At 42.9% G+C, this 14,154-nt stretch overlaps 1 protein-coding gene and 1 long non-coding RNA gene across 3 annotated transcripts in view; both read right to left on the reverse strand.

Annotated features, from left to right (window-relative positions):
• LOC309365452 overlaps positions 1-14,154 on the reverse strand; it is a 258,469-nt gene that overhangs the window by 36,522 nt on the left and 207,793 nt on the right. The window lies entirely within an intron of this gene.
• The window catches only part of ARL6IP5 (ARF like GTPase 6 interacting protein 5), a 16,425-nt gene continuing 2,271 nt past the window's right edge, over positions 1-14,154 (reverse strand). For both annotated transcript variants that reach the window (XM_081903394.1, XM_081903395.1), the window contains 3 exons: positions 13,786-14,077; positions 2,216-2,433; positions 1-1,462 (listed from right to left, as the gene is read on the reverse strand). In XM_081903394.1, coding sequence (XP_081759520.1) covers positions 1,290-1,462; positions 2,216-2,433; positions 13,786-13,961 — 567 coding nt within the window. In that variant the 5' untranslated portion in view covers positions 13,962-14,077 and the 3' untranslated portion in view covers positions 1-1,289. The remainder of the gene's footprint in view (positions 1,463-2,215; positions 2,434-13,785; positions 14,078-14,154) is intronic.

A 14,154-nucleotide genomic window follows, 5' to 3' on the forward strand; every position in this document is an offset into this window, starting at 1 on the left:
TACAGATCAAAACCAGTTTACTTCTCTTAAATCCTAGAATACATAGATAGAGCCATATTTCCAACAAAATACTAATCATTTTACAATTAAGGTATGGAATGAGGCATTACATCTCTTAATTTAAAAAAGGAAGAGTGGGCAGAGGACTACAATGCTAACACCAATTCAAGGAATCACATGAGAGATATTATTCTGTGGACATCTGCTGCATAAATAAACAAGTCTGATCACAGCACATAAATACACAGAAGAAAGAAAATACAGGTGTGTGATATGCAATGTTGGACTAGAATAAAGTTTTCAACCATCTTTCAAGCAAAAATTCAAGGTGCTTTAAATATGTTGTAAAAGGTTGCATGAACTGGTTTTTTTCCCCTTATAGGAAATAAAACCAGGACAGTCCCACCCTTCGTTCCAGTACAATACATTTTCAGCAAAAATTAAGAGTCCATTTTCCAGTTCATCTGTTCTATAAAATATATCTATAAGTGTTGACTAAAGACTCTTAAAGGACTCATACTTCTATTTAATAGCAGATCAAGCCTGGCAGAGTTAAATAATTACATAATTCTATTATATAAAAGCATGTTGGATGTGGCATGCACAGAAAATCATGTTTGTATTGTTATGCAACTCCCTGCCCCCCAAATATTTTAATTCTGCATAGGTTCACTGAAGGAATGTTTGTTTGCTAGATGTTATCTATGCAGACTTGCAATTCTCATGCAGAACGAAGGTCTCCATTTGTAAATGGAGAAAGATAAGGATTTGTCCTAACAAGCTGTGCATGTTATGTGACTACATTTGAGTTCTCCACTTCTCCATTTGGAAATAAAGACCACTCAAGAGGCACATTAAGATGCACTGCAAAACACCGTAAAATGGACTTTTAAGACCTCATTCATACTAATTTTGGATTTATCTTCTTGGACAGACAGCGAGTGAAAGGGGCTGCTTGCATTTAGTGCACTTTGAATACTTTGAAAAACACTAACATAAATACTTTTAGAGAAGGCATTCCTTCAATTCCCACGCTCCCCTCCCTCCCTCCCCCCACAAAATAGTGCTATGACCCAATTGGTTTTGTGTGTCAGATCTCTTAGCATGTCACAGAAGGGTTACTATCACCTCCCCATGCTGGTCAGGGTGTCCTTGAATAACTTGGGGTTGTTTATTTTGCCACACTTCATCTTCGCAGTCTGCGTATTGTCACACACCCAGACTGAAAAGCGATGCTGGTCAAGCCCAACCAAGTGCCCAGAGAGCCATAAACCACATGCGTGTTTTTTTTACTCCTTTGCTTTAGCCAGGTAGTCAGCCAGTTTGGTGATGCCTTCTTCTTGCTGTTCAAGAAGGTCCAGCACAATGCCCATGGGAGTCTTCTTCAAGCCTATGCTTTCCATCTTGTTCTCCATTTTGTTCTTGATGTTCCGAAGTCTCAAGGAAGCATGGACAAACATCACTGGGGGGGGGGGGGAGAGCAAAAAAGCACATTAATAACCAACAGATATTGTCCGCTTCATACCTACATGCGATGCATGTTCTATCACCATCAGCTCCAAGAGCGCATTCTATCTCCCGATACTGCCCAGCCATAATGACTCTCTGGAAAGCTTCTGATCATAGTACAATGGCAAATAAAAACCAATGTCACTTATTATATTACTGCCCTGTGTGATCTCTATGATCAGCTGAGAAAGGCTGTCTTGCTTGGCAGCAACCAGAGGGAGGGTCTTCTTGGTGGTGGCACTTTCCTTATGGAACCACCTCCCCGCTGAGCTTAGAAAAACATTGATATTAATGATGTTCCAGTGCCCATTAAAAATACATTTAATGTATTTTTGGGCTGGTGCTTCATTCCAGCAAGTTTTATCATCAGCACCATCATCATTATTATTATCATCACCATCTTCTTCATCTACTACTACTACTACTACTAATAATAATACTGCCTGGGGCTACCAGTTGTATTTTTATGCTGTATGGCAATTTTAATATTGAAGTTGCTTAAACGGCTGTATGTTGCTTTGAGACTGAGGCAGTAAGCTATACAGAAATATTTCTACAAATAAAACATATGTATTGGCTTCTGATCATGATTGTTAATGAGAAAAAAATTCCTACCAAGGTTGGCATTTAATGTCCAGAACAAAACAAAACAAAACAAAACAGCAAAAGGAAAAGCTGCTCCAAAAATAAGCAGACTTCCACTCACAGAACAGAGGAAACGTAATTCCGAACATGAACACCATGACGCCCCCGAAAAAGGAGATCAGGAAGTAGCTCAACAAGATGATAGCGACCACGAAGGCAGCTGGATAGTGCTTCTTAAACCTGCGAATGAAGTCTTTGTTGTGCGATGCCCACACAAATGATGTGAACACCAGGACCACCACAGCAGCACCGAGGATCATGCTCAGTGGATTCAGAAATCTGCAGAGACAAAAAGGTACAAACGCCCTCAATGTCTTTCAAATGTTACTCAAGCATTTTATATCAACATAAAGACATTTTGCATGCATCTTCCTGCATCTACAAATCACCCTATGTTTCTGGAGTCAAGTCTAAAAGGAATTGGGGAGGGGAGGGTTTGGCCCATTAACAGTGGCTAAATTATTCATTTGTAAAGTACTGCAGTAGAATTGCAGCACCAATATACCTGTGAAAGGATTAGACAAGGGAAAGCAACTGAACTATCTTTAAAAAAAAAAAGTATGCATTTTATTGATCCTTATACCCTGCCTTTCCTCCAGGGAACTCAAGAGGATATACAGAGGATTTTGGGCTGCCTGCTTAGCTTCAGGGAAGTTGTTGCATCACATGCCTTCAAGACCACACCAAGTAGTTATGGCTGGATGCTCATCTCAAGAGACTTCCTTTTCAAAGGCTGCGCTTAACAGGGGCGGAAGCAGAAATAGTGTCCATCTTAATGGCATCCCAATAAGGAGTTTCCATTCACTTCTATGCAGATGGAGTGAGTGCTGCATTTAGGGAAACTGCTGGAACGATAGGAAGCTGTGCCACTGACACAAACTCTCCTTAACTGGCAGAAATCTGGGAAGAGAACCCAGGGCCTAAATACTGCATGCAAAGCAGAAAGATGTAGGTCAGCATTGTTTAGGGAAGCTTTTAATGTTTGATGTATTACGGTATTTTAATATTTTTTTGGAAGCCGCCCAGAGTGGCTGGAGAAGCCCAGCCAGATGGGCGGAGCATGAATAAATTATTATTATTATTATTATTATTATTATTATTATTATTATTATTAGCCACACTCATCTACCCCACCAGGACAGACTTGCTAGTAAAAATAAATAAGTCCAGTTCCAGACTCCCCCCACCCCTCAGATATGTCCTCTGTAATAGAGGACATAGCTTAAAAACAAACCAACATCGCCTTTACCTTTCCACCCACCGCAACATACAACATTGTATTCTATGGAAACAGTGCCAGCCCCAACCTGGCTTTATTCTCTTACAAGACATGAACCCCAGATAGGTGGGTGGTGGTGCTGTTGTCTGGTGGGATGGTCTCAATGACATGCATCCCTCCTTGGCTCACCCCGTCACAAGGAGTCAGACAAACCACCAAGGGTCAAGACGAAGCGCAGAGAACCCACAGACCTGAATGGTACAATTCAAATAATTTCAAACTAACCGCTCGGCAGATGCCAACAAAATAAAATCAAACGGGATGCAAAGGAAGTGGGGGAGGGGAAGAGGACACCCAAAGTTATCGCAGTTGAAAAAGCTGAACTGGACAAACAACCACCCTGCAGGTCTGTGACCTGGGGCTGAATCTAAAGAATTTCCCCCAATCCTTTTTGGAACAGATGTGGGTGGGTGGGGGTATGGGGAAGGCAGTTCTGCTGTGTGAGAAGAACACATTTGCCTACAACCCACAGAAGAAGCTACTTTACATATAACCCAGAACTTTAACACATGCTAGATTTCAGCCCACTGTGTTTAGTATAGATAAAAACCAGTGGATGGGCGACCATCCTCGCTCACATGCTTTTCACAAGCACAACACCCATCACTAAGGCAAAACTAAGGCACACAGAGCTGTGGGCTCACCGTCTGTCATCTGTACATTGCACTGCCATGGATAAACTCAAATGGGTGAAGAACCCAGTCCTGGCCCAAGCCCCTGATTTGTGAATGGGTCCTTGCTGGCCTCCTCAATATGTTGCATAGCACTGCCTTGAGAAGTACATCTATGGCTTAATTCATGTCTATCAACACACAATTAACATGTGCTAGTTTTACCATCTTTGCCAGTTTAATAAAATGGAGATGATACAACTGCTGTGAAAGAGCAGGAGACCCATCTTCCTTTCATCACAGCTTCAGGTTGGGTTGGCCACCTGCTGCTGCTGCTCACAGGAACTCACGCATGGCATACTAAAAACAGGCCGGGTCCGCTTGCTGTTTGCAGTGTCTGAGTCACTTCTGGTCAGCCACAAGCTATATTTAGAGCAAAACTTTCTGAATGTTCTGCCTGGAAAAAGTGAACAGTAACTCAAGGCGGACATCATCACATTGGGCGTCTTACTGCCATCGGGTTTTGTACCAGAGTTTTGAAAGGTAGCCTATTTTTATAGATGTATGACATAAAAATAAAAGTTATACACATTGCACTTGGTAACAGAATTGATTCCTACAGCAGTTAGCTCAGTGGTAGAACATCTATTATGCATGCACAAGGTCCCAGGTTCAATCTCTAGGTAAGACTGGGAAATACCTCTGTCTAAACCTCTGGAGAGCTGATCAGTGATTTGACTCAGTGTAAGGCAGCTCCCCATGTGCATGTGTGTGTCAAGCTTCCACTAGGCCTCAAGAGATGTGTAGTACAGTCTAAACTGATTGTGGACCAGGTTCCTACCTTAAAACGTGAGCTATTGTAGTTGTAGGCAAGTGATTTGAAGTCCTTGCTGCACTACACAGGCAGGCAAGCCATCATCTTTCAGACTAATTCAAAATCGTTTGGGGGAAGTGTTTAACATCAATCAACTGTCTGCCTTCTCTGGCACCCTTACTAGTATATGTGGCAGAAAACACTCAAAGCAATTTTATTCTATGCAGCTAAAAATCTCTTGGCAATGAACCAATACTCAAAGGTTCCAGTTTTCAAAGCAAATTGAATTGGCTGAAAGCTGTTGAAAACCCAAATACAGGTGAAATTAAACACAAGGAAAGTTAAAGCGGATTTCCTAAAAAGGAAAGAGTGCAAGATAATACACTGGATTTGTTATATCTTTGTTACCTAGCTGGTTCTGCGACAATAAACGTCAGATTCTGCTGCAGAACTCAATGTGCCTTTTGGATCAAAATAAAGCATCGTTAACTGAGCTTCACTTTTTTTGGCTACAGGCTTTAGGTTAGATCCAGATACAGTCGTGCACAGAGTTGAACTAGGGAAATCAATGGGACCTAAGTTATGTCTTGTTGATTTCATGGGTTTTACTCAAGCATGAATGAGTCTGGATTCAACCCAACAGAATTTGTTGTTAATGGCCATGAATACTGTCTCCTAGAAGTGAGAGGTTAACAGGTCAAAAAGCAGACAAGGCGAGAAAAACTGATAACTGGAAGTGTTAGTCTCTGTGCCTGCTAGAATCTTTATCAAGACATATTTTTAGGCCTTTAATCTGTAACTGTGAGGAAGCTTGTTTAAAACTGTCAAAAGCAGTGGTTCAGAAGTTGCCTAGTGCAATAGCTTGTTTGCTTCTGTATCTGCATCAAATTGCAAAGCACCAAGTGGGCAACTGGCAGTGGAACACAGTTAAAAGGGGTAAGATGTTTGCCATAGTCATGAGAACAAGATGGCACATCAGTCATTAAATCATAAAACCAACCTTCACTGTCTACATGAGGGGTAACCAACTCAGTCCCTCCAGATTGTGTTGAACTACAGCTCCCATCAGCCCCATCCAGCAAGGATTGTGATGGGGTCATGGAAGCTGCAGACCAGCAGCATCTGATGGCACCATATTGGCTACTCCTGCCCTACGTATTTGCAATGAGTAGGCAGCAAGGAAAGCCACCTGCAGACACAGGCTGTAAACAGATACTGCCATTATGAAACTGTTGAGCCCCAACAACATTTATGCCTGCCTACATCCCAGACTCAAAGCATAGTCCAGCTAATTTCCCCATCTTTACAAGCTTTAAAGGAGACAAGCTAAGCCCTGAGACCTCCAACACACTGCTCCCCCAAGACCCAAAGCAGAAAGCAGGAACCATCACTTGCTCTCTTCCACTACGGTTGAGCCTGCTGATCAGAGATGTATCTAGGTTACCATCTGCAATCTCATTTCAGAGGATAGTCTGAGATTAAAAAGACTGAGAACTTGGTACATTTTCCCTTAGCCGCTGCTGCATCCTGCTTATGCAATTGTCCCAAGGCAAATTCTCTGGCCGAGCATTTCAAACACAACATGCATGAGTATACAGAGTCCCTTCAAAAGCTTCCTCCTGCCAACATTGTATGTTACTTCAGAATCTGTCCTAACTGCTGCCTCCAAATTTATTTCTATTGAATCAACAATTATATGGTCTTCATTTGGCAAGAATAACAGTCAGCCGCTGCCTAAGAGAAGTGCACATATAATATGTTTGGAATAATTCTGAATACAAGGTAACACCCTAGAAAGTTCTTCTCTAACAGCAGGAGGTCAATGCTGAGACCATCTTAGCTAAGGTGATAAGACAAGTAATCCATCATGTCTGAAGTGTGCTCTGAAGTCCTCCAAGTGGGAGTCATTAAATGCCACAGGTGGTATCAGGAGCTAGGTTAGTTATAGGATACACTCTAAATATAGCCCTCGTTAGAGAGATTTATTGAACGTATCAGACACCACCAGTATATGTGCAAGACATCTTGTAGCATGGTAGCACGGTGGTTATTTGAGGTTGGTGTTACTCGGACAACGTACAAAAACAAACTTGGGGAGAAGGTGATTAGTTCTTATTGCCAAGGAATAGGTTTTGTAGTGGCGGCAGGAATAACCAGGAAGTGTAAAGCACTCAATATAAATAGACCACTAAATGGATGCCTTAAGGTCTCATTGAGAGATACAGGAAACAACTTTTGCCCGCTGGAAAGATGTTGCACCTAGAAGAAAGCAGGTGGGGCAAAAAATAAAGAAGTGATCTACAGGCAAACAAATAATGTACTCCTCTATACAGCCAAGCCAACAGAACATGCTTCCATTTGCTACTAGAAGATTTGCTTTCCAACCATCTGCAGCAAAGTGGAACAGACTGACTGTGGAAATCTCATTTCATACCCAAGCGTGTCTTGGTTGGATGAACTGCAAGCAGGAAGTCATTGCATTAACTCAAATGGGCAGACTAAGCAGTGCTGCAGGTGCTGGGATTAAGGACAATCCCAGAAGCTGGAAGCTTCCAATGCAGTCCGAGATGTCGATAAGAACGATAAAAGAAGCCACCAAACAAACGCAAAGCTGTAACGGAATAGATTTAGTAATAAGCTTTCAGCCTATGTACCACCACCAGGTAAGCACTGCATACTGCATGCCTGATTATGAGATCCCTGCTTCCAGTGTGTTAGCACACTGTAGCAAGCTTGTATTCTCCAACAACTTGGCACCAATGCGTGAAATACTTGGTTTTAAGAAGCTGGGAAGGTTCATTCAGGGAAGTGATAGGAGCACAGGCTTCCATGTTCTGGGACCAGAAAGTAAGGCAAGTTCCTCCTGAATTAGGAAGAGACCTTGACTGAAAGAGATAAAATTAACAGATCTTCCATATCACTATGTTGTTGTTTTTTAAGTTTTGTTTCTACAGCAGTACTATAGGAAAGGCTATGTTAAGTTTAGAAAGAATTGCCTTTTTGCAGACAGATAAAAAAATACTCCTACTTAGTTGGAAGGGCACAAAGATGCATAGCACATTACCAATGGCTGGCTGTAGAGAGTGCCAGTTAAAAGTTCAGTGATGAAATTGAAGCAGACATCGGTGACCAGGGGTGGTGGTGTAGGGGACAGAAGAGGAAAAGAGAAACCAAGAACTGTAGACTAAAGATATGCCATACAAAATCTAATTCAGCAACCTGCTTGTGTCAGGCTAAATATAATGTACTTTTTGCATATGGCCCTTGTTGGTGGAGGCTCAACTGAATGTGATCATTTAAAACAAACCTGATAATAAAGGGCGCTGCAAAGCTATGAATGTAATAGAAGCAAGACAGGATCTGGAAGAGAGGCAGTGCTTGAAACATGGCTACTTAAGCTATAGAAAAAACTCCAGAAGCAAAAACAAGACTTGCCACAGCATCCAATTGGAGTTTTATTCTTCACTGCCCTTCTTTCAGCTGCATACTATAACAGACAATGCTTAGCTTAAAGTACCAATTTTAAGTACACTCCAGGCTTACTTAATTGTGATGTTGAGGACAGAAATATCTGATAAACCTCATAACTTAATTAGTTGAACTGTAAATGTTCCTCATTAGCTGGCCTGAGTTAAATGTTCACCAGGCTTAAGACTTCATGGAAAAAGTGAGTGTTGAGGAGAGATTTGAAGGAAGAGATGCAAGTAGCATCACACAGGTGTTTGGGGAGACAGTTCCAAGCATAAGGTGCAGCAAGAGTAGAGTAATTTGAGGGAGCAGGAGACCCTCAGCTGGATGGAAGTGGTGGAGCAAAGGTCAACGGAAGAATGTAAGAGGGGAGAAAAGACGGTAAGGGTTTTGAAGAGGCGGGAAGAAGCCTGCAATGGATCCAGGAGCAGAGATAAAGTCAATGTGCAGATTAGAAGAGACATCATGTGATCAGAACAAGAGGAGATTTATTTTGGTTACAGAAGGCAGAGAAAGGAACACAACTTGGAACAGACTGAACACAGAGGACAAAGGGGACAAAACAAAGCCAAGGCTACATGGCTGTTCAACAGGGCAGATGATAACACATAAACTGATAAAAGAGTATTTATGGGAAGGAGAGTTGGGAGAGAATACTAAGTTGGAGATGACATATGTTCAAGAAGAAACAATGGAGGCTAATGGAGTTACAGTTAAGGCACAGTACTTTCTATGCTATATGAAATGAAAATTAGTTGCCAACACCACAGGTGGCTCTTCCTCACTCCCTGAAAGATCTTGCAGTGCATACAGCTAGCAACAGCAGGAAAAGGAGGAGCCAGAAAGATTCAACTATGGAAAAGCCTTAAAACATGCAACCATATAAACCAAGATGCAAGCTCAGCAATTGTAAAATAAACAGTGCTCTGTATTACTCTATGAACCTTGTATCAGATTATTAAGAAGTGACTTAGTGCAGCTTGCAGCTAGGTTTTTTTTTAAAGCTTTTAAGTAAATCTGAATGGAACAATCTTCCAAGCAAGTATGTTTTGAGTAAGACTTACATACATCAAAAATATTTTGAAAGGGAAATCTTTCCCCCCCCTTGTTCTCTACTAAGCAGACACACTGGACATGGCCTCTCTCCACCTATTCCCAATTACCACAGGTAATTAGCACAGGTGTGAGGTTGCCTATATTGGCCAACTCCATTGTGATATAGAATAATGAATGTAGCAGTTCCACCTGCCAATAATGGGGATCAGATACCAGTCTAACACCTTCCATGCCCGTTGAGCAGATATTCAGCAGATGCCTTCTGTGCCAACTTTTAAATGCCTGCTGAAAACTTTTCTATTCCGCCAGGCCTATTCGGCAATTAAAAATATTGTATTTTTCCATCTATAAGTCGTCCCCATGTATAAGATGTCTCCTATTTTGGGGGACTCAGATTTAAGAAAATGGGGGGAGATGGCCCAGAGTATAAAACACCCCCTAATGTTTGACATTATTTTTTAGGGGGGGGGGAAACCTAGTCTTATACACGAAAAAATACGGTACATCTTTCCACAATGGTGTGTGCTAAATTGATATCTGTTTAACTTTTTTACGGTTTTATTGTATGGTTTTATGTGTTTAGTGTTGTAAAACATATTGAGATATATAGAATACAAATATTTATATAAATTATTTTCATCATGGAGGGAAAGACGTTTTTCATTATGTACAGAAAGCCATCAAAAGAAAATGGAATGGATGAGAGCCCTTAAACTTGCATCAAGAGGTCAGAGTCAGTTAAATAAGCCCAGTGCTCAATGCCATGTTCCAAACATTTGGCCACACCAATTACCGTATTTTCCCCTCTATAACATGCAGATTTTTTCTCCTAAAAAGGAAGGGGAAATGTCTGTGCGTGTTATTGAGTGAATGTGTGGTCCCTGGAGCCAAATGGCGCAAGTGGAGACAAAAAAAGCAGGCAAAAATCAAATTGCGCGTCTTGGAGAAGGGAAACCTGAAAAGAGGAAGCGGATGCTTTCCTGCATTCTGCCTCAGGGTCTTACTGCCCACCCAACTCTGTTTCCTTGCTGTGTTTGCTCAAACGGAACAAAGAGCAGGGAAAGCTCCTCCCCTCCAGGCAAGCAGAGGGGAAAGCAGAGTGTCGTCTCTGTGCTCCAGTGCTGCTGAAAACATGCAGGAGAGAGAGAGAGAGAGAGAGAGAGAGAGAGAGAGAGAGAGAGAGAGAGAGAGAGCACGAGCTGGCTGGCTTGGGTGGGTAGGTGAGGGAAAACTTTTGCCTTCCTTTCCTCCCTCCCGTTATACCCCTCTCCTGCATTCTTAGCCAGCTGCTTCTCTGCACACCCCTCTCGTGCTCCTTGTCCATTCTGTGTTTTTCCTTCCCTCCCCACTTAAAATGTGGTTAAAAAGCATGGATCCACATGGATCCTCAGGATCTTTGTATTGGGTCACCCCAAATTCACCATCAGAGCACATAGCATGTACATGGCTACAGCCTGCCCCCCAAAAATCACACACCCACTGTTGCCTGGGGCTGCAATGGTGCAAAAACGTGGTTACAAAGCATGGATCCACAGGGATTCTCAGGATTTTTGCATTGGGTCACCCCAAATTCACCATCAGATCACATGTCTGTGGCCACAGCATGAAGCACAAAAATGATACATCCACTGTTTCATTCAGAATGTTTTTTCCCTTGTTTTCCTCCTCTAAAAACGATGTGCGTGTTATGGTCAGGTGTGTGTTATAGAGCGAAAAATACGGTAGCTTCCAAGCAGAATTACTTCCTTCCATTCTATAGGGTAGGCATAGGCAAACTCGGCCCACCAGATGTTTTGGGACTACAACTCCCATCATCCCTAGCTAACAGGACCAGTGGTCAGGGATGATGGGAATTGTAGTCTCAAAACATCTGGAGGGCCGAGTTTGCCTATGCCTGCTATAGGGTCTTTCTCTAAAAACACACAATGTCCACCTCTAGGGAATAAAGGAAAGTCCTGTTTGTTTCTGACTATCTGATGGAAGCATCAAGGAACAATTATATGCCTTGTCTCACTTTTAGCATGAAGTAAAAGACCCAGTCTGTAAAAGGATTTGCAAGTGTAACTAAGAAAGGTTGATGAATGCAGCCTAAATCTAACACTAAGCCAAAATGGCACAGTTTGCTTTTTTGTTCTTTCATCTTTTAGGATTCAAAGGAGACGGAAGAAGGATTTCCTGTGTGGTTTTGCTCAGAATTTTCATATATTCACAGGTTCTCTTCAAAAAGGAGGTGTTCCGAGTATCATATAAATAATTCCTTTGTGGGGGTTTTAAACGCACACACTTGTAGCCGTAAAATCTCACTGATGCTCTAAAGCAGCCTGGGCTAAAACTCCCATCATCCCCAACTACGGCCCCTGCTGGTGGAGTGAATGACAGTTGTAGTCCAAAACATGTTGGGAAACACTACTCTGAGGAGAGTTTTTCTAGCAAGGGGAAATGTTAAACATGTTTAAATTAGACTCTATTAATGATAATAGGGGACACAGGTGGCGCTGTGGGTTAAAGCCTCAGCGCCTAGGACTTGCCGATTGAAAGGTCGGCGGTTCGAATCCCCGCGGCGGGGTGCGCTCCCGTTGTTCGGTCCCAGCGCCTGCCAACCTAGCAGTTCGAAAGCACCTCCGGGTGCAAGTAGATAAATAGGGACCGCTTTCTAGCGGGAAGGTAAACGGCGTTTCCGTGTGCAGCTCTGACTCGCCAGAGCAGCGATGTCACGCTGGCCACGTGACCCGGAAGTGTCTTCGGACAGCGCTGGCCCCTAGCCTCTTGAGTGAGATGGGCGCACAACCCCAGAGTCTGGCAAGACTGGCCCGTACGGGCAGGGGTACCTTTACCTTTACCTTTTTAATGATAATAGACTTAAGAGAAAGCAAGTGAGCTTAATCTCAGTTTACTCATTCTACAGCTTCTGCAGATTGAAGATTTCATTTATTTTACCTTTACCATGACAGGAATAAAAACCCCTGGTCAGTGAAAATCTGATCCCCTTAATCAGACTCTGAGGTGAATGAGTAAGGGAAGCAAGAATAGCTCTTAGGTATGTTTTTGCTTTCTAACACACAAATCATTTAACAGAAGCTTCTAGCTCTCATGAGTGCAGCAGAGGCCAAACTGATGAGTCACCAGACTGCCAAATTTTCAACCAACAATTTCAGAACTTGTCACATGAGTGAGGGGCTGAATCATGACTAATTCCAAATGGCAAGGCCACATTAATGGTTTGGAAGCATAGGAAGTCTTCTCTTTCCATTCAAGTCCTCTAAAGAAGCCAGGAACAAACTAGTTTCTAAGGATGAAATGCCATGTGGCACAGTCCAGCAAGCATGACTCATGTGAAGAAATTGCAGTTAGAGTTTTGAATACCAACGCCCATCAGTTTAGGCCTAAAATACATTCTCATATTCATATTCTCTCTCTCTCTCTCTCTCTCTCTCTCTCTCTCTCTCTCTCTCTCTCTCTCTCTATATATGAGAGAGCATGCACCAAGGTTTATCAAGGTTTTCCAAAAACTAACTGTCTCGAAGAAGGGAAGCTTTTTATTGGGCCAAAAGTACCTCACATTTAACCCAATTCACCCCCAAAGAAGCAAAAAAAATAAAAAAATAAAAGTGCATTTCTCAAAAGGGTTAACAAGAATAGTTGCAAAATACCAATTTCCCACAAACAATGGATCATATACACACAGAACTGACTTCCAGAATACAACAATGTTACAATTGTATTCAAGGCACGGCAGGGGGGTGGCACAGAAACACCTAGATTTCTTCATGCATAAACACAGTCTTAATGAATCGCCCTGGTGATTTCATGATCCAAATCTAATAGAAGCGTAGGTTTCACTTTTGAAAACGTACATTCAACAAGGAAGACGCCTACAGCTACATTTTGAAGGAGAGAAAGGAAATCAACTCAGGAAGTTACAGTTAGCCAACGGCACCGAAGAAAGCACCTGCCCTGTATGGCTAAAACAGCAATTTCATGAAGGACTGCTCTATGCAGGACACTTTGCGATATATACTGTATAGCGGATTTGCTATCGTCTTGCTCACAGCTAAGCTACCTCCATCTTAAAACCAGAGAGCGAAGCAGTGCGCTTCCGGTAACGTATGTTACTTAGAAGCTTCTCCACAAATACGAATGCGATGGAAAGCAAACAAGGAGGCCCAGCACAACCCCATATACCTCTTCTCAGAAGTAAGCCCCATTAAGTTCCATGGGAATTTATTCAATTAGTATGTGCAGAGCAGCAGCTTGCAGTTTGCAAGCGGCAGCTTGCTACCCTCAGAAGAGAAAGGGAGAACGGAAGCTAAAATGCACCATTGCTCTGCTAGAGTTGCCAGCGTCAGGCCAGGAAAGGTGTGCGCCCCCGCTCCATCTTTGCCGCGAAACGCGCCCGCCCTTACCCCACTATGGAGATCACGGTAGCCGCTACTACCAGGTAGTTGGTCTGGTAATAGAGCAAATTGCTGACCACCCTGTTGTTCCATTTGGAGATGTCTTTGAAATCCGGCAGGGCGAAGCGGTCGTGGCCCGGAACGAAGTCGTCCCAGGATCTCAGCGGAGCTACTTGCACGTCCATAATGCCTCTCCCATTCGGAATCCTGCAGCAGCTGCGGCGGCGGCGCGACGTCAGCAGGGCGGCCTTAAAGAAGGGCAACGCAGCAACCAGCTGACTGGAGTTGCATTTCTGGTTGCCTGCAAAGCAGGAAGGGGGGAAAAGGCAGCCGCGGGAGGGCGGATTTTATCCTTCACAAAAATCCCACTGTTTGCAA

This window comes from Podarcis melisellensis (assembly GCF_964234715.1).
Source record: "Podarcis melisellensis genome assembly, chromosome: 2".
Lineage (NCBI taxonomy): Eukaryota > Metazoa > Chordata > Lepidosauria > Squamata > Lacertidae > Podarcis > Podarcis melisellensis.